This window comes from Schistocerca nitens, chromosome 6 (genome assembly GCF_023898315.1).
Source record: "Schistocerca nitens isolate TAMUIC-IGC-003100 chromosome 6, iqSchNite1.1, whole genome shotgun sequence".
Taxonomy (NCBI): domain Eukaryota; kingdom Metazoa; phylum Arthropoda; class Insecta; order Orthoptera; family Acrididae; genus Schistocerca; species Schistocerca nitens.
Genome location: NC_064619.1, coordinates 176265138 through 176289708, shown reverse-complemented (window position 1 = coordinate 176289708; position 24571 = coordinate 176265138). Strand labels below are relative to the sequence as shown.

At 39.2% G+C, this 24571-nt stretch overlaps 1 protein-coding gene across 2 annotated transcripts in view; it reads left to right on the top strand.

The window, feature by feature from the left end:
• Positions 1-24571, top strand: part of LOC126262433 (NBAS subunit of NRZ tethering complex-like) — a 412445-nt gene that overhangs the window by 209865 nt on the left and 178009 nt on the right. For both annotated transcript variants that reach the window (XM_049959075.1, XM_049959074.1), the window contains exon 27: positions 2902-3041. In XM_049959075.1, coding sequence (XP_049815032.1) covers positions 2902-3041 — 140 coding nt within the window. The remainder of the gene's footprint in view (positions 1-2901; positions 3042-24571) is intronic.

Sequence of the window (24571 nt, the reverse complement as noted above, 5' to 3'; positions counted from 1 at the left end):
ATAACTGCCATATCCTCAGTGAAAATGTTTTCCAACTGTGATATTACCTCATTTAGAGGAGCAATAGTAAATAGTGATACAACATCAAAACTGACCTTAACATCACTTGACCTCAACGTGAATGATTTTAAGTTTTCAGAAAAATGACCAGAATCTGTAACAGAAATGTCAGTTTTTCCTATAAACGGCTGTAGGATTTCCAAGCCCTTACCCACTCTTCTAATGCTGCTGAAACAAATACCAACAATAATACAGATACCTGCTGTGAAAGCCTCTATTCTGTGACTGATGACTTGAACTTTGTTACTGAATTTGCTCTTTTCATTTTTCTTTCTCCTCATTCATTTCTCTTCCCCCTAATTGACCTAGCAGTCTTTACTTCCAACTCTGTCCTTATCTCCGACATTAGCACAATGCTTACAAAGCTATCACCTTGTCGCACCTGCTCTCCCTGACACCTCCACTTCATCTTTGTCTACTTTTGTCCTCAGCATTGGTGGTATCTCTCATCCTGTGGTCTGAGTGACCTGCCCTTCCTTTTAACCTTCCTCAATCTGCCTGTCTCTCTTCCTCGAGGAAGGAAGTATTAGTTCCAAAACAAGGAATTGTCTCGCTTTTGCCTCTGCATGTGTCTCTTGGCAGCACTACACATTTTGCTTCATGAAGATAAGTGCTGCTGACCAGCAATTCTGACTTTTACTGTATTAATTTTCACAGTTAAATTTTCTTTTGATACAATTACTAAATTATTCTTCCTATAAAACTGTGAATAATGATGCACAATGTAACCAATCACAAAAACATATTTCTTTTTTAAAAAAATTACATTTCCGTTCAAAGGCTCTGCTCTGTCCTGGGGAAATCAGCATCAAAAGTTTCCTGGGAGTAATGCTGTGAACTAAACACTAAAAATGTTAACTAATGATAGGACAAAGCATCTGAAATGCATTGTAATTTAAAAAATTAGTTTTGTTACTGATTATTCTTCTGACGAAACGTTTTGTGAGTCTGGTAATTTGATGGAGCATCTTGTTTATTTTAAAGAGTGCTAAAGTTTTTTTAAAAATTGCAGAAACCTTGTTTTAATCAACACAGAAATCATAATAAAGTTTTAAAAAAAACTATAAAAATTGTCAAAGAAAGGAATGTCATGTTATTAATAGTTATTGTGGAACACTTATTCACTACCCACAGAACACCAGTGTTCCACAGAGTGCAGTATGGGAAACTATTAGTTAGAGGAAATAGGTAAGAGCAACTTATTGAAGAAAGTAGTCTATGAGACATATCTATTACATGGCTTATTTGGAGGAACACTCAGCAGGCTACATATATCCAAATTGATCCCCAGTCTGGCATTTACATTAAACATTTTGTTATATGTCTGATACTTGATAATCTCATAAGTATTGTACGAGTTAGTTTAAAGATTTTGGTTGCGGGCTACTTAAACACAGACAACTATATAAACAGCACTACATCCGAAGTAAAAAATATCACTTGTATTGCTTTATTATTATTATTATTATTATTATTATTATTATCATCATCACTTTTTATGGAAATCATTATCATCATTTTAGTATGTGTGAATGGTACATAAATAATTTCCCTTAGTACAGTAACATTTTCAAAAATTAAAGTATCAGCTATGATACATGTAATTGAATTGGTGATGTATGATGATATGACAATCCTAGGATTTTGGACTGTAGATTGACTCTGACTTCGAGAATTCAGTGTGGTGTGAAGCCCTGATGAGTGGCAGTAGTAGCCTTCTAACACTACGGTGTGGAAACAAGGTGGTCCGTGGTATGTTCATGGGAAATCACGCCCTACATGGCTTGCCGGAGTGTTCACAAAAGAAATAATAATCATTGCTGGGGGAATATGATGAACAAAAATGTTCTATAGGCATCATATCAGATAAAGATGGAGACCAATGTTGCTCAAAAGTTTCACACTGAGAACTTGTACACTCATCTACACATGGGACGTACAAATGCCCTGCTGTGTGGATATACTTGAAGGAGGGAGAGGGGTCAGTACATTGGGCTCTAAAAATCTGTGATGTAGAGGTTAGTTTTCAGATTACCATCAATACATTAGATTAAAGACCACACATTATGTTATTTCCAGTTAGACCCCTGAGCCACACACATACTGTTTGTCCATTACACCTTTGAACAACTTAGTCTGCTGTATTGTGACCATCATGATTGCATCTAACATCAGTGTATGTCAAGCTGAAGAGATTTATGTCTAAGAGATGACAGTTCTACTCTCAGTGTGACTGTAATAGCATTATATACTCATTGCAGTCGAAGGTGTTTGTGTTTGTCAACAGTGAAAGCTGACACAATAATGGGTGTGTTGCCAATGTAGATTGTAGCCTAGGAAACCTAACTATCTATGCAGACAGATTCACACCTAGTAAAGAACACCAGCACGAAGCCAAAATGGGATGTGAAGGTGAGAGGGGCAAAGGTAACTGGCCTATTACAGTCGTATAAAGAAGGAGGTGGTCACCCACTGCTGTGGTCACATTGTCTCATCCAGGAGATGCACATTCCTGTATGATCCATTTAAATTTCCACTTTGTTTGGTGATTTGTCACCAAGTTTGACACACTTCTGACTTTTTCATCAACATGAGTGCATGTTTCGTAGCATTTGTGTATGCTCACTCCACAGCCTTTTCACTTATTATGGGTACGCTGTTCTACATATGCTCTTAAGTTTGGTTTTGTTAAGGCTATTCTTTCTGGCTGTTGCAATTTTCACTAATGTCTGTGCATTTTAATGCCCACTGCATTGTATAATTTGGCATACTGCTTTCAAAATGTTTCATATTGTAATCATAATATGTTCAGTTTCTTAATGACACATTTTTCCTCCTCAGCCTATGACACCTAAACGAGAATTTCCCCCCGTCCTGAGTATAATGAATGTTGTCGAAGGTTCTACTGAAGTTATCAGAAAAACAACATACCAGTTACTTAAAAATGTTGGCAATAAGAATTTCTGGAAAGATGCTCTCAGGTAAGAGCCTTTTTTTTTTTTTTTTTTTTTTTTTCTAATGGTTGTGGTTAGAAATGTTGACTTCTTTACAAATATTTTTAGACAGTAAGACCATTTGTTATGTATGTGAAAGTATTATATACATTTCTCTGATCTGCAATGTTAGTTGTACAGTATATAAGTAAAATAAATCAGAAATAAGATATAATGAAAATAACTAGAACAGCTACCTGCATCTAATATTATCATAATATGTATACCTGTATATAAAAATATTACCATGATTTGAGCTGGGTTGGGGAGAGGAGATGGGGATTTGCCTCATTTTCGTGTAGTGTGTTGTTTATGTGTACTTGGTAATTGTTGTTGTTGTTGTTGTTGTTGTTGTTGTTACTGTTGTTGTCTTCAGTCCACAGACTGGTTTGATGCATCTGTCCATGCTGCCCTCTCCTGTGCAAGCCTCTTGATCTCAGAGTAACTACTGCATCCTACATCCTTCTGTATCTGCCGAGTGTATTCATCTCTTGGCCTCCCTCTACAATTGTTACCCTCCACACTTCCCTCCAATACTAAGTTGTTGATCCCTTGATGCCTCAGAAAGTGTCCTACCGCCTGTCCCGTTCTTTTAGTCATGTTGTGCCACAAATTTCTCTTCTCCCCAATTCTGTTTACTATCTCTTCATTAGTTACATGATCTACCCATCTAATCTTCAGCATTCTTCTGTAGCACCACATTTCAAAAGCTTCTATTCTCTTCCTGTCTAAACTATTTATCTTCCATGTTTCACTTCCATGCAAAGCTACACTCCACACAAGCACTTTCAGAAGAGACTTCCCGACACTTAAATCTATACTAAATGTTAACAAATTTCACTTCATCAGAAACACTTTCCTTGCCTTTGCTAGCCTACATTTTGTATCCTCTCTATTTTGACCATCATCACTTATTTTCCTCCCAAATAGCAAAACTCCTCTCTACTTTAAGTGTCTAATTTCCTAATCTAATTCGCTCAGCATTGCCTGATTTAATTAAACTACATTCCATTATCCATGTTTTGCTTTTGTTGATATTCATCTTATATCCTTCCTTCAAGACACTGTTCATTCTGTTCTGTTGCCTTTCCAGGTCCTTTGCTGTCTCTGACAGAATTAAAATGTCATTGGCAAACCTCAAAGTCTTTGTTTCATCTCCATGGATGTTAATTCCTACTCCAAATTTTTCTTTTGTTTCCTTTACTGCTTGTTCAATATACAGATTGAATAACATCGGGGATAGGCTACAACCCTACCAACTTGGTAATTAGTAAATTATAAAAGCTGTTATGCATAGGTAGGTGGAACATATTGTCATGCATTTATTTTCTGAAACATAGTGGTTCTCGTAGAAAAGAAACCTTCGGCTCATCTCAAAATTAAAACTAAAACACTGCTGTTTGAACAGATAAAAGTATTTAATTTAATTTATACTGATGTAAAGTGATGCAGATAGCTCCCATGTTTAGAAAATATTAAACACACACACACACACATTTAAAAAGAGTGTCAGATTTATGCAGGAAATACTGGCTGAACAGAGGGATGTGGCACACTGGAAGAGACTGGACTCGCATTTGGATGGATGGTAATTCAAATCTGCATGTGACCATCCTGGCTGAGGTTTCCTGTGGTTTCCCGAAATTGCTTAAAGTGAATGCTGGGCTGATTCTTTTGAAAAGGACATGGCCAATTTCTTTCCCCATCCTTTCTGTGTCCAAGCTTATGCTCTATCTTCAATGGAAGTTAAGCCGTAATCTTCCATACTATTACTGGCCAACACTAGAAAAAAGTTTTATAAACATATGACAGGAAACACACTTGACATGACAGAGACCATTCTGTCCTGTGATATCCATCTATCTGCTGACTCTACAGGTAACGTTCTGAGCAGTTACCACTAGTTCTGACACTTAATTCTGTCATCTTTCTTAAAGACTCAGGAACTTGTTTGAACATACCAAACTGTTGTTGGATTTGGTAACATGGGCACTATCTGTTGAAAAGTATCAGGATAGACTCATGTAATACGGTATTGACCACTAGATATAATGAGAGCCAGACCCACTAGCATAAAAGGAGGGACAGAGTATTGTGTTGTCAGTAGAGAAGATATAATAGCAGAATGGGGCAGACAGAAGTGCTCAGTGACTACAAATGGGTACTAGTCATTGGATGTCACCTGAGTAATAAACTCCTCAGGAACATTTCAACTCTTCTAAAACTGTCAGTTGACTGTTGATGATATGACTGTGACATGGAAGTGTGAAGAAATTACCATAGCTAAACCAAAACCAGGCAGACCTCTCTTTTGCTGATGGTCAGGGACTGTTGAGCACAGTAGATGTGTCTGCAAAAAATTACATGAAATCAGTGGAAGAAATAACTCGTGAGTTCCAAAGTGCTACCAGCAGTCCAGGTAGCACAGTGACAGTACATAGAGAGTTCAAAAGAATGTGATACAATACTTGAGCAGCACCTTATAAGTCACTCATTTCTGTAGTTCGTGCTAAGCAACACTTGAGAAAGTGTAAAGAGTGTCACCACTGAACAGTGGAAGACTGGAAATGAATGATTTGGAGCAGTGAATCATGTTAATGAAAGGGTTTGGTTTGCCAAATGCTTTGAGAATGTTATTTACCATCATGTATAGTTCCAACAGTGAAGTACAGAGAAGGTGATGTTGCAGTATAAAGTGTTTTTTGTTGTTAGTGTGGGGTCTCCTTATTGCACTGAAGGAAGTATTAAATGTGGAAGGATATGAATACATTGTAAAACATTGTTTACTGTCTACAGTACCTGGACAGTTCTGAGTCAATGATTGATTGTATCAGCATGGCAAAGCACCCTGTCATAAAACAGCATATGCGAGGCAATGGTTTGTGGACAGTGACATTCCTGAAATGGACTGGCCTTTCCAGGGTCCCAACTTGAACCCAAGTCTTGGGATGAGTTAGAGCGTCGACTTCACTCCAGACCCCAGTGTACAATATCACTACTTCCTATGGTTTTGGGTGTTGAGGAAGAATGGGCTGCTATTCCTCCACACACATTTGGACACCTCATTGAGTGTCCCCCACATAGTTCAAGCTGTCATAAAGCTGAAGCATGGACAGAATCCATTTTAATATCCACCAATAGGTGTCCAAATACTTTTGATTGGATAGTGTGTGACACACGTTCCTTCAATGTTTGCATCTTGTCAGTGGATGTTGGATATATCAGTGTTTTTAAATATACCCACAACCAGAAATCTATGATAATAAGCTCGTGTGAAGAGGTGGACCATGGCACTGGACCATCTTTAACAATCCATCTCTTAGTGTGTGTGTGTGTGTGTGTGTGTGTGTGTGTGTGTGTGTGTGTGTGTGTGTGTGCGCGCGCGCATTTGTGCATGTTAGAAACGTTTATACTAAGTGTAGAAATCACCTGATGCACTTTGTGCAAAATCAAAGCTATTGTCTTTATGTCAAAGTAATATTTGTTATCTAGCATGGGTAATTTGTTGCACAGAAATTGGTTATAATTAGTACCTGTTAATTTGTCCAGTAAAGTGTATGACTCTTTGAATGTGTCACCTACAGTTCCTGCACACACACACACACACACACACATACACACACACACACAATCTAAAACAAATTTTGTGCTTTGAGTCCATGAGTGTTTGAGGATTTGCCTCTGTCCACTCATGGTAATTGTTGTTGTTGTTGTTTCCCACACTGTGTGAATCCTGCATCCATAAATAAAATTCAGACTGTGACCTGTAGATCTTCAATGTTCATTCTTCAAATCTATTAGCAAAACTGTAATCTATTAGGGTGTTCCTGTGGCCTGAAAATATGCACAAGTTGTAAGTGGTATGGATAAAGTAACTGCTCGGCAGAATTATCTATCAAGAGTGTGTCCAATTCTTTTTGCATGTTTTATGATCATCTTCTTCTTATTGCAAAACTTGCTCTTCCATATATGGCATGCAAACTGTGCAAGGTCTGCTGCTATTTCTTGTCTTCGGTGCAAATGATACTGTCTCTGCAAGTTACTGGAACAACCTGCTGAACTTTTTTCTAGATGGAGTATGGCACTTACATTGTTGTGTGACACAAACCACAAATGCTTCTCAATTAATTCCATTAGCTAATCATTGCACAAAGCAGTAGCTGCCATTCTCTGCTTGGAATAATCAGACTTCGTTTCACCGTTTATGGTGTTCAAACTTCAGGGAGTATCTAACCTCATTTTGATGCTACCACAACCTCAAAACAATACATACACAGTGGGTGATCTAGGAGACAGTTGTAAGAGCTTTGTCTGACAATAGTGTCACAGTGAGAGGACGAAACATGGAGACACACAACCAGTAAGAAATTAGCATGAACAGGATGGCAGCCCACGATACTGAGTGTTGACCCTTCTCACCAAATGCAAAATGGCCTATATCTCAATAGGTATTTATTTCTAGATATTTATGTTCGTTTTATCCCTCCCCTCCTCACCATACCTCCATAGTCTCGAGCTGTACTATTCTCCTGTAAGAGTATGATACACTTTTTTATAAACAGCTTGTATATTTCATTTCAGTCACTAATGTTTGTTTGACCTATTAATGTAAGCTGATAATAACGAAAAGGGTCATCACAATACCAGATGTTTTTAAGAAATGACATAATTTAAGGACATCATTGTGCTTTTCATTCCCCTTCAAAATATAGTGGCCTTCAAGCATGGAAGGGGCACATACTGTGTTTGTAGCATGAACTCCAAAGCCTGATATAAAAAAGTCATGATATTTTAAATGTGTGCATCCACATGCTTGTGGAAATATGTCAAGAAGTGCCATATGAAGCTGTCCTCTCATGGGATGTGGAAGTACAGGTGGATGAGGAGCCAGTGATTGCAACTTCATGGAATTCCACATTCCACTACACTGTGAAATATGAGATGAAGAACAGGACATGTCAGATTTTTGCCTCGTGGAGAGGAATGTGGCCTGTGAGATATGACATCATTTTTACATCACAAACATAACTTAGGAGCTGCCATATTGTATGGGATTAAACTTCATGTTTGGAAGTTGTTCCTTCTTCTTCTTTATTTTATTATTATTATCATTACAGAGTATGTGATGTTAATACAAGCTGTTTCAAAGTATCAGTAAATTGGGGCTCTTTTGAAAATGCTTCATTTTAGGTATGATTTGTTACAAGAAAGTGACAGGAAGCTAAACAACAATCTGAAGGGGGCTGGGAAGGGGAGGGGATAGTAGTGTACAGTTGGGGAGAGAGACAAATGCTGTCTGGTGGAGTGTGCAGGGACTAGACTGCCAACAGGCTCAGTGTCAGGAGACTATGGGGCATGGGGGTGGGGGAAAAAAAAAGAAGAGTGGGGAAAGACAGTGGATGTATTGGCAGAGGGCTGTAAATAAACAGGGTGGGAGGTGAGAATGGGGAGCAGATGGCAGGGTGAGGGGGAGGGGGGGGGACACTGTTGGGTGGAGATTTTGGATACAGTATGTTAGTGTAGGTTGAGGCTGTGATAATTATGGGAGCAGAGAATGTGTTGTAAGGACTACTCCCATCTGCACAGTTCAAAAAAGCTGATGGTGAGGGAAGGATTCAGATGGCTCGGGTAGTGAAGCAGCCATTGAAATTAAGTGTGTTACATTCAGCTGCATGTTGTGTCACAGGGTAGTCTAATTTGGTCTTGGCTACACTTTGGTGGTGGCCATTCATCCTGATACACAGCTGGTTGGTAGTCATGCCAATATAAAAAGCCGTGCAATAATTGCAGCAAAGCTGGTAAACGATGTGGCTGCTTTCGCAGGTGGGGTAGGATAAACCTATGAAAGGAGTGGAATAGGAAGTGCTGTTTGAGTGGTTTGGGCAGGTTTTGCACCTTGTTCTTCCACAGAGATATGATCCTTGTGGCAAGGGGTTGGGACTGGGAGTGTCATAGGGATGGACTAGGATGTTATGGAGGTGGGTTGACAATGGAACACCACTTGAGGAGGGGTGCGAAGTATCTTGGGTAGGATGTCCCACATTTCAGGGCACACTGACAGGTAAGCCTTGGCAAACCATATGATTCAGTTGTTCCAGTCCCGGGTGGTACAGGATGATAGTAGGGGACATTCCTTTGTGGCCAGTTCTTGGGACTGGTGGGAGGATTGGGAGTGTGAGGGGCATTGGCTCGGGATATCTGTTTGCGGCTAGGTCTGGGGTGTAGTCCCTGTCCAGGGGATAGTACCTGTCTGTGAAGGCCTTGGTAAGACCTTCAGCAGACTGAGCAAGGGAATTTTTGTTATGCAGATATGCAATCCCCGGTGACCAGGCTGTACGGGAGAGATTTTTTGGTGTGAAAGGGATGGCAGCTGTCAAAATGCGGGTACTGGTGGTGATTGGTAGGTTTAATGTGGACAAAGGTGCTGATGGAGCCATCAGAGAAGAGGTGGTCAACACTCTGGGTGGAGGAGGACCATGTGACGAAGATGGGAGAGATGATGTTGAATTGGTGAAGGAATGAAGATATGGTGTCTTGGCCCTGAGTCCACACCATGAAGATATCACCAGTGAACCAGAACCAGACTAGGGGTTTGGTGTTTTGGGATGCTAGGAAGGTCTGCTCCAGATGCCCAAGAAAAAGGTAGGCATAGGAAGGTGCCATGCTGGGGCCTGTGGCTGTGCCGCAGATTTGTTTATGTACCTTCTCTTCAAATCAGAAGTAGTTGTGGGTTAGGATAAAGTTAGTAAGGTGTATGAGGAATGAGGTATTGGGTTTGGGGTCTGAGGGACTTTGGGAAATGCAATGTTTAATAGTGGTAAGACCATGGGCATGAGGGGTATTGATGTATAAGGAGGTGATGAGTAGGGAACCAGGAGGTTAAAGGGTGGGGATGGTGGAGAGTCGGTCTAGAACGTGATTGGTGTCTTTGACATGGTATGCTAGATTATGGACAATTGGTAGGAGGTGTTGGCCAATGAGGGCTGAAAGTCTTTCAGTGGGGGCAAAATAACCAGCCGTAAAGTGGTGTTCAGGATCGTTGGGTTTATGGGGGACCATGTAGAATGTGGATTACAGGGTGTCATAGGGGTGAGGAGGGAAATTGATTCAGGGGAGGTGTTCTTGTAGGGTCTAAGGCTTTAAGCAGGGATTGGAGTTTGTGTTGGACTTCTGGCATGGTGAAGGTTGTGGCCAAAAGCCTGTAAATATCTTTTAACAGTGTCTATCTGCAACTTGACGTGTCTTCTTTACGGTAAGTAGCAATCTGTCTTTTCCTACATTGTTGATATTCCTTCCTGGAGTTTCCATTGTTTGAAACAATGACTTTTGTTGATACAGTCTTTACACAGTGTATACTATATGTGGAGGTCTGGCTGTCACATCAAAGCCATGGTGTAGTTTGTAGCATGACAACGTGTGAGAAAGAAAGGTAGCAGGTGCATGTCCTCCACCTTCCAGACTTTTAGGAAAATATTATAGTTCTTTCTTATTAATTTAACAGATGTATTATTTGTTGCATAGGCCAATGATTGGAATCTTAGCCGTGGCGGCCAGTATATGTTAGAAAGTAAATGCAAGCTACAGACTGGAAGGTTTTCCTGTTATGAAACTTCATGTAAAATATATGTACTTAGTCCCTATTTTTTATGGATTGCTTCACATTTTTATCTTGCCAGTAAATATCATTTTTGGTGATGATGAGCAGCTCCAAAGGAATCTCCTTTCCCATTCAAACAAAATTACGAAACTAATCTAAATCTTGAAATCTGTGTGATGACATACGTTACTTCAGAGTGCTGGTAGTGAAAGCAACATTGAGAACATGGATATTATACCTGCACTAGCTGACATTAGACACTGTACATTAACTATATTCAATGTAAAACCAAAAAAGGGATGAAAATGTGATAGAGTTAATGAATAACTTCTATAGTATGTGTCTCAGATGATTGCACAGCATTATGTAGTGTTCCTCTACTGGCAATTCGCTGCTCAGGTCATCAAGAAGCCCAGACTCTTCTTCGTGATTTTCTCAGCATTCATAATAGAGTTAACAGACAGTTTTATGTGTGTATATTTTTGTAAAGAAACTGTGATTTACATGGCAGATGGAGCCAGGAACTTCTGTAGAAGCATGCTGTGGTCACAAATTGCAATGACGAGTATGTTCCATGAGATACTGCAGGTCATTTCAGAATGTGCAGCAACCACAACTTGCACCACATTTGGTGTGCTTTGCAATGAGGAACATGTCCCATATGAGGATGGTTTAACTCATAATGGAAGCAGATTTGTTGAATTTAGAAAGTGTGAAGACTTGGATCATAGTTATATGTAAAAAAAAAGCACAGACAGAATCTTGTTACAAAAAATGGGAGCTGTAGAATTAAGAGCAAGTTAGATGTAATAAAGAAACTTATAGATGTTAAGATTCCAACAAATGCAAAGTTAGTCTCCTGTGATGCACAAATCTTGTTCACAAGCACTCCTGTGAAAGATTGTGTAGTTATTGTCTCACAAACATTGTATTTGCACATCATTAATCTAGAACAACATATGAGTATAGCCAGTAAAGCAGAATGTTGCTTAGATCAAAATTATTCCTGGCTTTGAAGGAACTTATCATCCCCCTTGCTAGCAGAAATGTTCATGGACAAGTGGGAGAGTGATTTTCTTAAGAGTGAACCACTGGAAAAACTTGTTTTGTATTGCTACATATATGTCGATGGTATTCTGTGTATGTGGAAAGGTTCCACTAGATGACTTCATAAATTCTTGTAAAATATGAACCGGTGGCGGACCAATATGGGGATTAATATGGAGTTAGGATGTTCCACTTTGAAGTTCCCATGCATCAACTTACAGATAGAAAATAGCAACCATAAATTTAAAATTTCCTTAAGAGATGCCTTTACCAACACGTTCATCCCAGCTTCTTCTGAACATCCAACAGCCTACAGTTATGCAGTATTCCACCACATGACCACCCTCTGCTTTCTGCACCATTGTCCCAAGAAGACCATGACCAGGAACTTAAGATATTAATAATAGCCACAAATGATGAATTTTTATCCAAAATTATGTACAACATTCTCAACAAAAAAAGGAACAAGCCAGATCCCAACCATAGCCACTGAACAATGTAGGTAGACAAGAAAGGGAATGGTACAGTTTAGCTTTTATAGGTAAAGTTTATAATAGGATAAGCAGTACTTCAAAGGCAAATGATGTCTGTCTTTCTCTATGTCCCACAGACATTAGTTAGATGTTGTTTCGATCCAAAAGAGAAAAAAACTGGCCATCATGAAAAGTGGAGTTTATAAGATCATTTGCCAAGAGTGTCAGTTCTGGTAATTGGACTGTATTAGGCTCAAAGAACACAAATAGAAGCTAGAGGTTAAAGAATCCTGGTTCATCCTATGCTGAGTGTTGCTTAAACCAAAACCACATGTATGTAATAGATGTACAAGTTCTAGGCTCAGAGGGAAAGGATGCAAAACTCACTGAGTTAGAAATATTAGAAATTAAAAAAATAAATGTGTATCTCCCCACACTTGATATCGAATAAGTAGACTCAATTCAGTTATTTACCCCTTTCAGACAATGTTATAACACCGACAAAAGAGAACAACTTGGGTGACTTCATTCATAAATAGATAATGTTACAAATTCCTGTGCACATAACTCTGCTCCAGTGTTTGCTATTCATAGTTATCCAAACGCTGTCTAATGAATATTTTAGAATACAAATGTAACATTTATAGTTTAAGTCAAGATTCAGTAGATTAGGAAGTTGATGTGTTTATCTTCGTTTGGTTGCCATCTTTGGGATCAATTGTGTACTGGATAATGGGCTTTAACCCAAAATGTAGGTCTTACATAAATAGTAAGACTGAAACAAGGTAAATAAGTGTTTCATTTACTTAATACAACTGAAAAGAACTGCAACAGAGGTACATGTAATATTAGTGCAAGTATACAGAACAGAAGCAGGGAGTAGAAAAATGTTTCTGATGTTTTCAGGTACTTTCAGGCATGTAAAGCAAACCCTTTGATGATGTGCCACATTTGGGGGGACAATCAGGAAGCATAAATGTTGAACATTTTAACTACGTGTAACAGATACTGGAACAAAATCTGTCACACAACTTGATCAGGGAAATTGTGAACAGCAAGGATTGTATTGAACTTACCTATAATTCAAAAAGGTTTGTGCAGATAGATCAGTCCCTTATTTGTGCTGCACAAATACAGTGACGAACAGAAGACAAGTAGAAAGTTCTGAAAATTTTATGAAATGTGACTGAGATGAACCTTTCCTGCAAACCATAATCATGGGGGATGAAACCTGGTTCAATAATTTGACCCAGAGTCTGGCAACCAGTGGATTGTTATTAAAGTCAAATACTCCAGTTGCTATGTATGTTATAGTGTAATTCATAACTCAGTTATGAGCCTTTTCAAGTATATTGAGTGTTTATGTTTAGGAAAATGTGGTCACTTAACAACATTCTGAGAGATACACAAACTAAACAGTTGCTGAAGAACTTGTGCACTATGAGAAGTGGAACTCAGCGACACTCTAATAAACAAGACAATCAGTGGATTGATGTTCATTGGACTCCTCACATCCCAGAAAAAGGAGTCTACGGAATTGAGACAGTGCTGATCACCTCTTTTGACAGCTTCATTATGCTTGACCAGGAATTTATGAACTAGACATCAAATCATTAACATCAGATTCTGGGAGCCATTTTTGAAATGTTAGCTGTTGTGAGTCTGTTGTGTTAAGCTGCAGCCGTGGAAGTGGGAAGGTTAAGTCTACTTTGTGATGAAATTGTGTGTGAAGCTTCATGTCTCACATCCAAACCTCCAGATGTCAGACACTCAGATCAGTATCAAATGTTGTGTGTCGATAGAATATCAACCAAAATATAAATTTAGTTCATGCTGTGTGCTGTCATCCAGTAGAACATGTGTAAATGGTAATTAAAAGTAACACACAACTGCAGAATATAGGAAAAGCATATCTGTGAGATGTGATCTCAAGGTGTGTGGTAGGTGAGTTGGTAGAGTGTATTGTTGTGAACATCCTGTGTTTCAATCACACTGGTGACAATTTCATATTTTTTTAAAATAAATAAACAGTTTACACTTGAAATTGTTATATGTGAGAACATTTTTCTGACATAAAAAAAGATGTTTCAAAGTTTGTAGCAATGTTCATTTGGTAGTCTCCTTTCAGTTCATTAGTTGAAAGTAGCAAACCTATAGTGTACATTTGTGTCGATAACACCACACCTATCTACACAAATGTTTTCTATAGGTTTGTTGCTTTCAACTAATGAAGCAAAAGCAGGCTGCCAAAAGAACATTGCTACAAACTCCAAAACATCCTTTTACATGTCAGAAAAATATTCTTCCATATAATAATTTCATGCATAAACAGTTTAAAAAAATCATCATCAGTTGGTTTTGAACTCGGGATCTTTAGTACAAGAATCTGGTGCTCTACCAATTTTATTTATTTATTTTTTAAATGTCATTTTGTTAGTTATTGTTCATTACATCACTGATCCATCCAGTGAGTTTATTAATTACTTTTTCAATTTGTTTTGTTAAAGAGGGCTGATAACCCTCTGACCGAAGACACTGAGCTACCGTGCAGATGTTCAGTTCACCTATCATATATTTTTTATATTTACATCTAATAGATATGCTTTCGCTATATTCCATACTTCTTTTGGTACTTCTAATTACCTTTTACGTGTCTTGTACTGGACGACAGCACACAGCATGAACTAAATCAGTGTTTTGGTCAATACTCTATCAACACACAGTGTTTGGTAGCGATCTGAGTGTCCTGACATCTAGAGGTTTGGGTGTAAGTACTGCATAAATGTTCTCTAACATCCAGTGCACTTCTATTTGTTAGCTTATTTTAGAGGAATTATGAGAGGCAGGCATTTTCCAAAGATACGAGATATTAATGACTGAACAAATATATCAAGGTCCAGTTTTTCTGAAGATACAGTGAAAAATGTGGTGAATTTTCTGATGTACACGATTGATTTTTAATGTTTATAGCTACTGAATTATACACAGAAATTTTTAACCTTCCGATAGGTGTGGCTTCTAGTCGGACAAGGGAGATCATGCATCTCTCACAGATGTCACTTGTTGTTAATAAACTTCGTCTTCTTAAACATTAAATTTTTATCATAAAAGTAATATTAGGTATTATTCATGGGCTATACCAGCAACAGCAAGGTAAAAAATTTTTTTAAAAATAAAGTTATGTTTCAGAACACACATTTTCTTCCCACAGCTTCTCGAGGTACTGATACCTACTTTTCGTGTACAGATGTCAAATTTGTACAGTATTATGCTTGAAATTTTGGTTTCTCAATTTATAAAAGGTATTTGGAAGTTGAAATACAATCAATGCAAACATTCCTTGAATGATGTAAAGAAAACATACCATCTATATATCTCACATTTGAAATGAGTGATTACTTAGAAGCTGAAATACAATCATTGCAAACATTTCTTGAGTGCTGTAAAGAAAAAACTCTCCACATATTTCACATTTGAAATGGGTGATTCTCATTTTCTTATTAGCTAAACATGGCCTACATCTCTTCTTCAGAGTCTCCCGAGGTTCTTCTCCTCTTCTTTGTAGCTATTGGTGTTCATCTTCTGTGTGCAATACATTTAAAACATTTGTACGGAGGTCTCCAGTGACTTTAGTACTTCTCCTTTTTACATGTTCTTGCACAATTTTTTCAGAAGACATCTGAGATGTTTTCTTCTCTTGAGATTATTGCTGGTGTTTTCTTTCCAGATTATAAATGAATTTATAAAACACCACCAGAGGCCATCACTTCGTTTTTCTTGCAATGTTCAAAGAGACGACAAAGTTTGTCAACAGTGTCAATGCCTCCTTTTGTGTGATTGTAGAAAGTTACAATTTCTGGTTTCTAGATATCACCTGTTCTTTCACAGAGTTTTCCATTGTTGTGAAGGCTGAATATCAACAAAACATTCTTGTACTTTTTTAGCATGTATAAAACAAGTGTTGCCTCCTTGTGAAAATCAAACAGACTTGAGTGGGTCTCTCACTTTCTGGTCGCTGTGAATTTTGGAGGAATCTTAGGCTTATTTTTACGTAATGTGTCAATGTATGAAATTTTTTTTATGCCTATTCCTTTACCAAATCGTAATCCATAAACCAATTGTCAGCCATGATACTTCTCCCACTGTAGAAAATGGGTGCTGCTAACCTTTTCACAATGTTGAATGGTTTATTGCTTACACTAAATAGACCTTCTGGTTGGGTTCCATTGTGTATTTCCATTGTTGTTGCTGTTGTTGTTGCTGTGTTCTTCAGTCCTGAGACTAGTTTGATGCAACTCTCCATGCTACCCTATCCTGTGCAAGCTTCTTCATCTCCCAGTACCTACTGCAACCTACATCCTTCTGAATCTGCTTAGTGTATTGATCTCTTGGTCTCCCTCTACGATTTTTACCCTCCACGCTGCCCTCCAATGCTAAATTTGTGATCCCTTGATGCCTCAGAACATGTCCTACCAACCGATCCCTTCTTCTAATCAAGTTTTGCCACAAATTTCTCTTCTCCCCAATTCTATTCAGCACCTCCTCATTAGTTATGTGATCTACCCATCTAATCTTCAGCATTCTTCTGTAGCACCACACTTCGAAAGCTTCTATTCTCTTCTTGTCCAAACTATTTATCGTCCATGTTTCACTTCCATACATGGCTACACTCCATACAAATACTTTCAGAAATGACTTGCTGACACTGAAATCTATACTCGATGTTAACAAATTTCTCTTCTTCAGAAATGCTTTCCTTGCCCTTGATGTTCATCTTATATCCTCCTTTCAAGGCACTGTCCATTCCGTTCAGCTGCTCTTCCAAGTCCTTTGCTGTCTCTGACCGAATTACAATGTCATCAGCGATCCTCAAAGTTTTTATTTTTTCTCCATGGATTTTAATACCTACTCCGAACTTTTCTTTTGTTTCCTTTACTGCTTGCTCAATATACAGATTGAATAACATTGGGGAGAGACTACAACCCTGTCTCACTCCCTTCCCAACCACTGCTTCCCTTTCATGCCCCCTCGAAATTTTCATATCATATGTATGTATGTGGTTTTTTTTTTGTGTGTGTGGGGGGGGGGGGGGGGGGGTTGTATGTTGTCTGAAACTGCATCTACCTCGAAAATTCTCAAGTTTTTCATCAGTTGTGAGATTTTCACCAACTGAATAGCAGTTTTGGCAGTTCACAATGAATTCTTCAAAAATAATTCATATAAGGGCTGGGCGGTCAAATTTTCTTCAATTTCCTCTTGTCTTCACATCATCAAAATGAACATATCGCATCACAGTTAGGAAGTCATCCATCCACCATAAGTCACAAGATTCAGAAGATTAATGTGGTACACCCAAGTGAGATAAAGCAACCCGGAATAAGGCTTTCATTTCCACTGTGTCTGTCTGCTGAGCGTCCCTTGAATGAGAATAGTTATCTTGTATTGTAAGAATAAATTTGTTTGTATTTTATACAATATGTTCAATCATTGTGTCAGAGATGGGGCATTTCCAAGAATCTAAAATATTAGTCACGTTTTTTACAGGTCCGATTACTCTTGGCAGATGAGGTAAAATACACTGCTGGCCACCGTAAATGCAACACCCTGAAGGAAGCATCCGAATCAAGTGAAATTTACACCATGGGTTTGCAGCGATGAGATATGCAACTGATTAGAATTTCAGCGCAGACGCACATCACGCGCGCCTGTGGCGCCACCTCATAGCGCCATTTAAGGCTTGGCGATTTCGACGAGTGTACGTTCGGCACGTGTGTTTACCTTGTGGTTGTTTCACAAGACGATCAGTTATGCCTCGTAGACAACAGCGAACATCGTTTGATCAAGTATCCGAGATCGACAGAGGCAGGATAGTGGGTACCGAGATTGTGGATTATCATACAGAGAAATCGCTAGTCGTGTTGGACGAAACCAAACAACTGTAATGCGGATATGTGACCGTTGGATGCAGGAGGATACGACGGACCGATGTGGTCGATCGCATTCACCTCGGTGCACCACTACACGTGCTAATAGGCAAATTGTGCGCATGGCAGTGACGGATCGCTCAGTGACATCCCGAACCATAGCACAGCACATTGCGTCTGTAACGCATCATCCAGTGTCTGCGCGTACCATTCGACGCTGTTTACAGCAGAGTGGTCTGTCCGCAAGACGTCCATTGCTTCGTCTACCATTGACGCAGAACCACAGACGTCTCCGTCGCCAATGGTGTGATGACAGACGGATGTGGACGGCAGAATGGAATGACATTGTCTTTACTGACGAGGCACGCTTCTGTCTGCAGCACCACGATGGTCGGATTTGAGTGTGGAGACACCGTGGAGAGAGGATGCTGGACAGCTGCATTATGCACTGCCACACTGGTCTTGCACCGGGTATTATGGTATGGGGCGGTATTGGTTATTACTCTCTCACACTTCTAGTACGCATTGCCGGTACTTTAAATAGCCGGCACTACATATCCGAGGTGCTGGAGCCAGTTGTCCTTCCTTACCTTCAAGGCTCGGCCACAGCCATATTTCAACAGGATAATGCGCGACCACACGTGGCACGCATTGTCCAAAGGTTCTTCGTCAATAACCGGATTGAATTGCTTCCCTGGCCGGCTCGCTCTCTGGATCTTTCGCCGATAGAAAACATGTGGTCCATGGTTGCTCAACGAGTGACCCAGATTATATCCCCAGCTGCCACACTAGATGATCTTTGGCAACGTGTGGAAGCTGCTTGGGCTGCTGTACCCCAGGAACACATCCAACGTCTCTTTGACTCAATGCGGAGACATGTGGCAACGGTGATCTCCAACAATGGCGGCTACTCTGGCTACTGATTCTGGCAGGAACCACATGTCACAGACGTCTGTAAACGTAATCATTTGATACTTGGTCAACATGTTATCTACAAAATAAATTTTGTTGTGCTACCTCTTGTCTTTCTTGGTGTTGCATTTACGGTGGCCAGCAGTGTATTTTGTTTACCTCGTCTTTGCCTATACCTTGGCTTTTTGTGCCATGACCAAACCTTGATTATTTTTTTATATTTCCTTTGAACAGTTTGAAATGTCAATTTGGCGCTTTCATCTTCTGGATTGAGCACTCAGTTCCATATCAGAATCTTCAACTCTTTCCGATACGTGCTCTTCTTCATCAATGTCACTGTCCTTATAAAACTGTTGTCCTGATCATCCTCATCGTTGGTATCATGCAGAATTGCATTTATCACAGCTTCAACATGCAAAGGATTGTTTAAATTCTATATCTCTTTGTCCCGTATAGTATGTAAGAAATAAGTATGAAAAGAAACTGAATAAATAACTTTGAAGGTCATGCATATCAGACACATACAATTTAGTTTAATTTCATTGTCGATTTAAAACACATGTAAATTCACCATGTACATTACTTTAAATTAATAATAAGCGTTAAACATTTAACAATAAACAGTGGAAAATGAAAAGTTAAAAACTTACACGGAGGGTCGCGCATATTCCTCAGATATGAAACACGTGTTACTATCTTGCTGTTTACTGCAGCGGACAGCGGCCAGGACTGAATTGGGGTGGGGTCGAAAGAGAAGGCTAGAACAAAGTGGTGATTTCTCTCCCTTCTGCCTTCTAAGAAAATGTAACAAACATTGTTTCTGCTTATCTGACACATACTTGCACATATTAGAAGGTTAAAAATTAAACTATATATGTTTTCTGTGGCATTGGAAAGAATATTTGAAGAAAACTTAAACAACATATCTGCAGGACTTAAACACCACAAACTACTGTTTGGTCTTCAGGAGAAGAATTCTCACAAATTTATGCTGTATAGTAGCAAATTTAAACAAAAAATGTAACTTGGATACTATTCACATGTTTATTATTATGTCTGATATGTCAAGTGCGGTACTTACAGTGCTGATACATGCTATAAAATGATTCTGGATAGACAATACTACACAATGAATTCCTTATGAACTGCAGCATAGACCTTTGTTATACAGCATTTAATATCTTTAGGAGTCATTGAAGTTTCCTTGTAGATTTCTTGTCTTAATTTTCCATATTGATTAAAGTCCAGAACAAACAGCAGGTCAATTCGTGAATCCTGAATGTCCAATCATGTGATCTCTAAAATGTTCTGTTGTGAAGTTCTTTAATTATATGAACATAATGGACAGAACAGTCATCGTGTTGGTACCACATAGGTCGTCTTACACCCAGTGAGACCATTTCCAATAACTGTGGCCTCGTATCTTTCAAGAACTTGTAGATACTTGTGGCTATTTAGAATTCAATCAATGAAGTGTTACATGAGAAGCCCACACCATACTTTTTTGACAAAGTAATTTAATTGGATAGTTAAAAAATCTACTCACCAAGCGGTGGCAGAATACACACATAAAAGAGGGTTGTAATTAAGCAAGCTTTCAGAGCCAGTGGCTCCTTCTTCAGGCAGAAGGGTTGAAGGGGAAGGAAGAGAGGTGAAGGAAAAGGGCTGGAGAGGTCTAGGAAAACGGGTAGATTTTGGGAAGGTCGCCCAGAACTGTGCGGGATTCCTTCTCATCCCTCTTTTATGTGTGCATGTTCTGACGTCGCTTGGTGAGTAGATTTTTTATCGATCCAATTAAATTATTTTGCTACACCATAAATTGACAGACAAGAGTCAATTTTCACCCACTTCTCTCAGCAAGCTTGGATTTTTTACTGATAAGTAGTTCATATTGTGAAGATTATTTGCCTATGGCCTTATAAATAATGCTTCGTCCGTAAACAAAATCTTGCATAGAAATGTTACATCACTTTCATGTTTTTGTTGACGCCACTCAGAGAACAGTAACTGAACTTGAAAGTAATTGCTGCGAAGTTGTTGACAGAATGAAATACACTAACCATCCAGTATATTATGACTGCCTACTTAATAGCCAGTATGTCCACCTTTGGCACAGATAACAGCAACAATGTAACATGGCATGGAATAAATGAGGCTTTGGTAGGTCACTGGATGGAGATGGCACCACAACTGCACACACAAGCCACCTAATTCCTGTAAATTCCGGGGAAAAAGGCAATGAGCTCTGACACCACAGTCAATCACATCCCAGATGTGTTCGATCAGGTTCCTTTCTGGGGAGCAGGACATAAAATTGGAACTCACCACTGTTTTCCTCGAACTACTCCATTACCTTCCTTGCCCTGTGACGGGGCACATTATCTTATTGAATAATGTCACTGTCATCCAGAAATATGATTGTTGTGAAAGGGTGTATGTGGATTGCACCCAGTGCCTTGCACGAGCTCTGCTGGACCTGTGGTGGCCACGTGAATGTTCCCCAGAATGTAATGGAGCTATCGCCAGCTTCTCTCCAATCCGCCGTATAGGCATCGAGGAGCTATTCTCCTGGAAGACAATAAATTCACACCCTCCCATTGGCATGTTGAAGAAAGTACCGGTATTCATCAGACCACCACATGCTTTGCCACTGCGCCAACACGAAGTGGTGATAGTGTTGTGCCTATTTCAGCCATAGTCACCGATGTTGTGATGTTAACATTGGCGCATGCGTGGGTTGTCGGTTGCAGAGTCCTATTGTTAGGATTGTTCGGTGCACTGTGTGTTCAGACGCACTTGTACTCTGCTCAGCATTAAAGTCTGATGTTAGTTCTGCCACAGTTCAGTGCCTGTCCTTTTTTACCAGTCTGCTAGCCTACAATGTCCAACATCTGTATTGAGGGGCGGCTGCCCAACCCCAGAACATCTGGACATAGTTTCATCTTGATAAAGGCACTCAGCACAGCATTCCTCGAACACCCAACACGTCGTGCAGTTTTCGAAGTGCTCATGCCGAGCCTCCATTCCATCACAATCGGCCCTCAGTCAAACTCATATTGTGCACCTTCCCCATTGTACACACAGACAGCAAGCTTACTGATACTACATGCACTGTGCGTCTGTTTGATTAGCAGTCATTCCTCGCCAGTTGAGGCTGCTATCACCTGGATGGGTTTATATTGATAGTAGATCTATGGTCATAATGTTCTGGCTGATCAAAGTACAATAGATTGTGGTATTTGCAGAATACCCCTTGGCTGATCCCATTCTTACATTCAAGTTGCCTCGTAGTGACATGTGAATTTAATACCTTCCGGCATACTTCCAAAATGATACTCTGACAGTTCATGACATTCACCATTTTTTCTAGTGTCACATGTATTCTGAAAGTGAATAGCTTTGCAAGCAAGTTCCCTGATCACTGCAACAGCAGAGCACAGACTTATGGGCCTCATTCTCACAGGTAAACACACAAAATGGACCCAAGTTGCATACATTTGATACAGTAGGGCATGTCTTTGAGAGACCTCTTCTCCTGGTGATGAGACAGGGGTTTGCAGCACTGTTATCTTGTTACTATTTAATCTAGTACCACTTGTGTTATGTTGCTGAAGTTCTCCCCAAAGACTGTTTGCAGTGCCAAAATAGTATGTAGTTTCATTAAAAACAAGTGCAGTTGGAATGTTGCCTTTAAAAAATGGTAAAGTGAAGCAGCTCCCTTATACCTACAAGGACAATGCATTCCATGTGATCAACAGATAAATAGATATGTTATTTTCCATAAGCCAAATACTTCAGGAGCTGTGACTTCTGAAATTTTCCCGGCGTATTTCTTCTTCTAATAATTTCCGGGTATGCAGCCGGATCCCGTCGACGGGATCCGGCTGCATACCCGGAAATTATTAGAAGAAGACTTCAGGAGCTAGCTGAAAAAAAAAAAAAAAAATGCAAACACTGAAATATGGAAAAGATGAAATACATTGGAATTTGCAGAACTCCACACAATGACTACAGATCAACTGGGTGTGAGGGGCTGTGTTGGGTAGGGTGAGTAGAGGGAGAAAACAGCTTAAGGGGAGGGTTGGGGAAGAATTGCTAACTACTTGTAAGGAGGTAGCAGGCATGTGGCATAGAAATGGGCGAGGGAGAAGCACATATTTGAGTGCCTGTTGATGACTTAACACTTCTTGTATCTGTTAAGTAGCTTCTTTAACTCCTAAATTATTTACATTCTGCCAGAACTTTTCGTACCACTGTTTGTACTATACGTCAATATTGAGGAGAGCCTCAGAGATATAGATGTTCTAATTATGCAACACTTTTTTTTGTCAAAAGTGCAACTAATCGTGTTCTCTCATTCACTATAAAATAACAGCACCTATGAACTTATCACCAGTAATGTAATCACTCATGAAATTGGAACTTTGCTTCCTTGTAATTAGTGAGTTGGCCAGTGTCTATCAGTGGTTGTTGTGGGTAAGTATTATTAATAAAAGCACTTAATGATTGGTTTTAAGTTTCTCTGTTAGTGGCCCCTTGGAGGTATTCCCATTTATGTCACCTTATGCTTTCTAGTTTCCACACCTGTAAATCTGACAAAAATTTGCTGTCTCCCTCCCTGCCTCCCCCCTCCTTGTCCAAAAAGATTCATTGCTTATAGCTACATATGAAAACAAAGTATTTGCTGATAAATGCAGAGCAGTCATGCAAATTCAATGCTTTAGAAAAGTTGTGTATTTTTTATGTATTCTGCAGCCATTTTGAGTGTAAATTGTGTTGCATTATATTCAGATTTTAATATTGCACAAAAAGACTGGCATTAATAACAGTAGTTTGTGCAACATCCACTGACAATGTTTACATCATCTCGATAAGCATTCCTTTACATGTTCTTTCTGTTGAGATGTATGGCACATGTAAAGTATATATTCATTGATTTAATATTATAACCATTTGTGATAGTGTTATGTTTCATACAATTATATTGGTGCAATGCACTGAAATAACTGATACGAACATCCAAATTCATAATCACAATTACAGGCACAAAAAAAGTGTCACGTTGTCTGCAGAAGATTGAGATTGTCAGTTACTGAATCTTATGCCAATGATGCACAGTTGTATAATTATGTACCAAATTAACTGAAAAATAACTTAACTTAAATTAACTTAAAAAAGACAGCTTGAATATCTGGTTACCCAGAAATTCTCTCCTAGCTTTCAGTTGATGTGAACAGAAAGTTAAGTAATGATGTTGGCTTATCCATAAATGTAGTGATAAATAGTATAATAAAAAAAAATAACTTTTTGTGCCTTGGGTCTGGTATACTTTATTATGAACTGAGATCTTGTGTTTCAACACCATGTTGTTATTGTGGTCTTCAGTCCTGAGACTGGTTTGATGCAGCTCTCCATGCTACTCTATCCTGTGCAAGCTTCTTCATCTCCCAGTACCTACTGCAGCCTGCATCCTTCTGAATCTGCTTAGTGTATTCATCTCTTGGTCTCCCCCCCCCTGCGGGTTCGGGGGTTAGAATAGGCCCGCGGTATTCCTGCCTGTCGTAA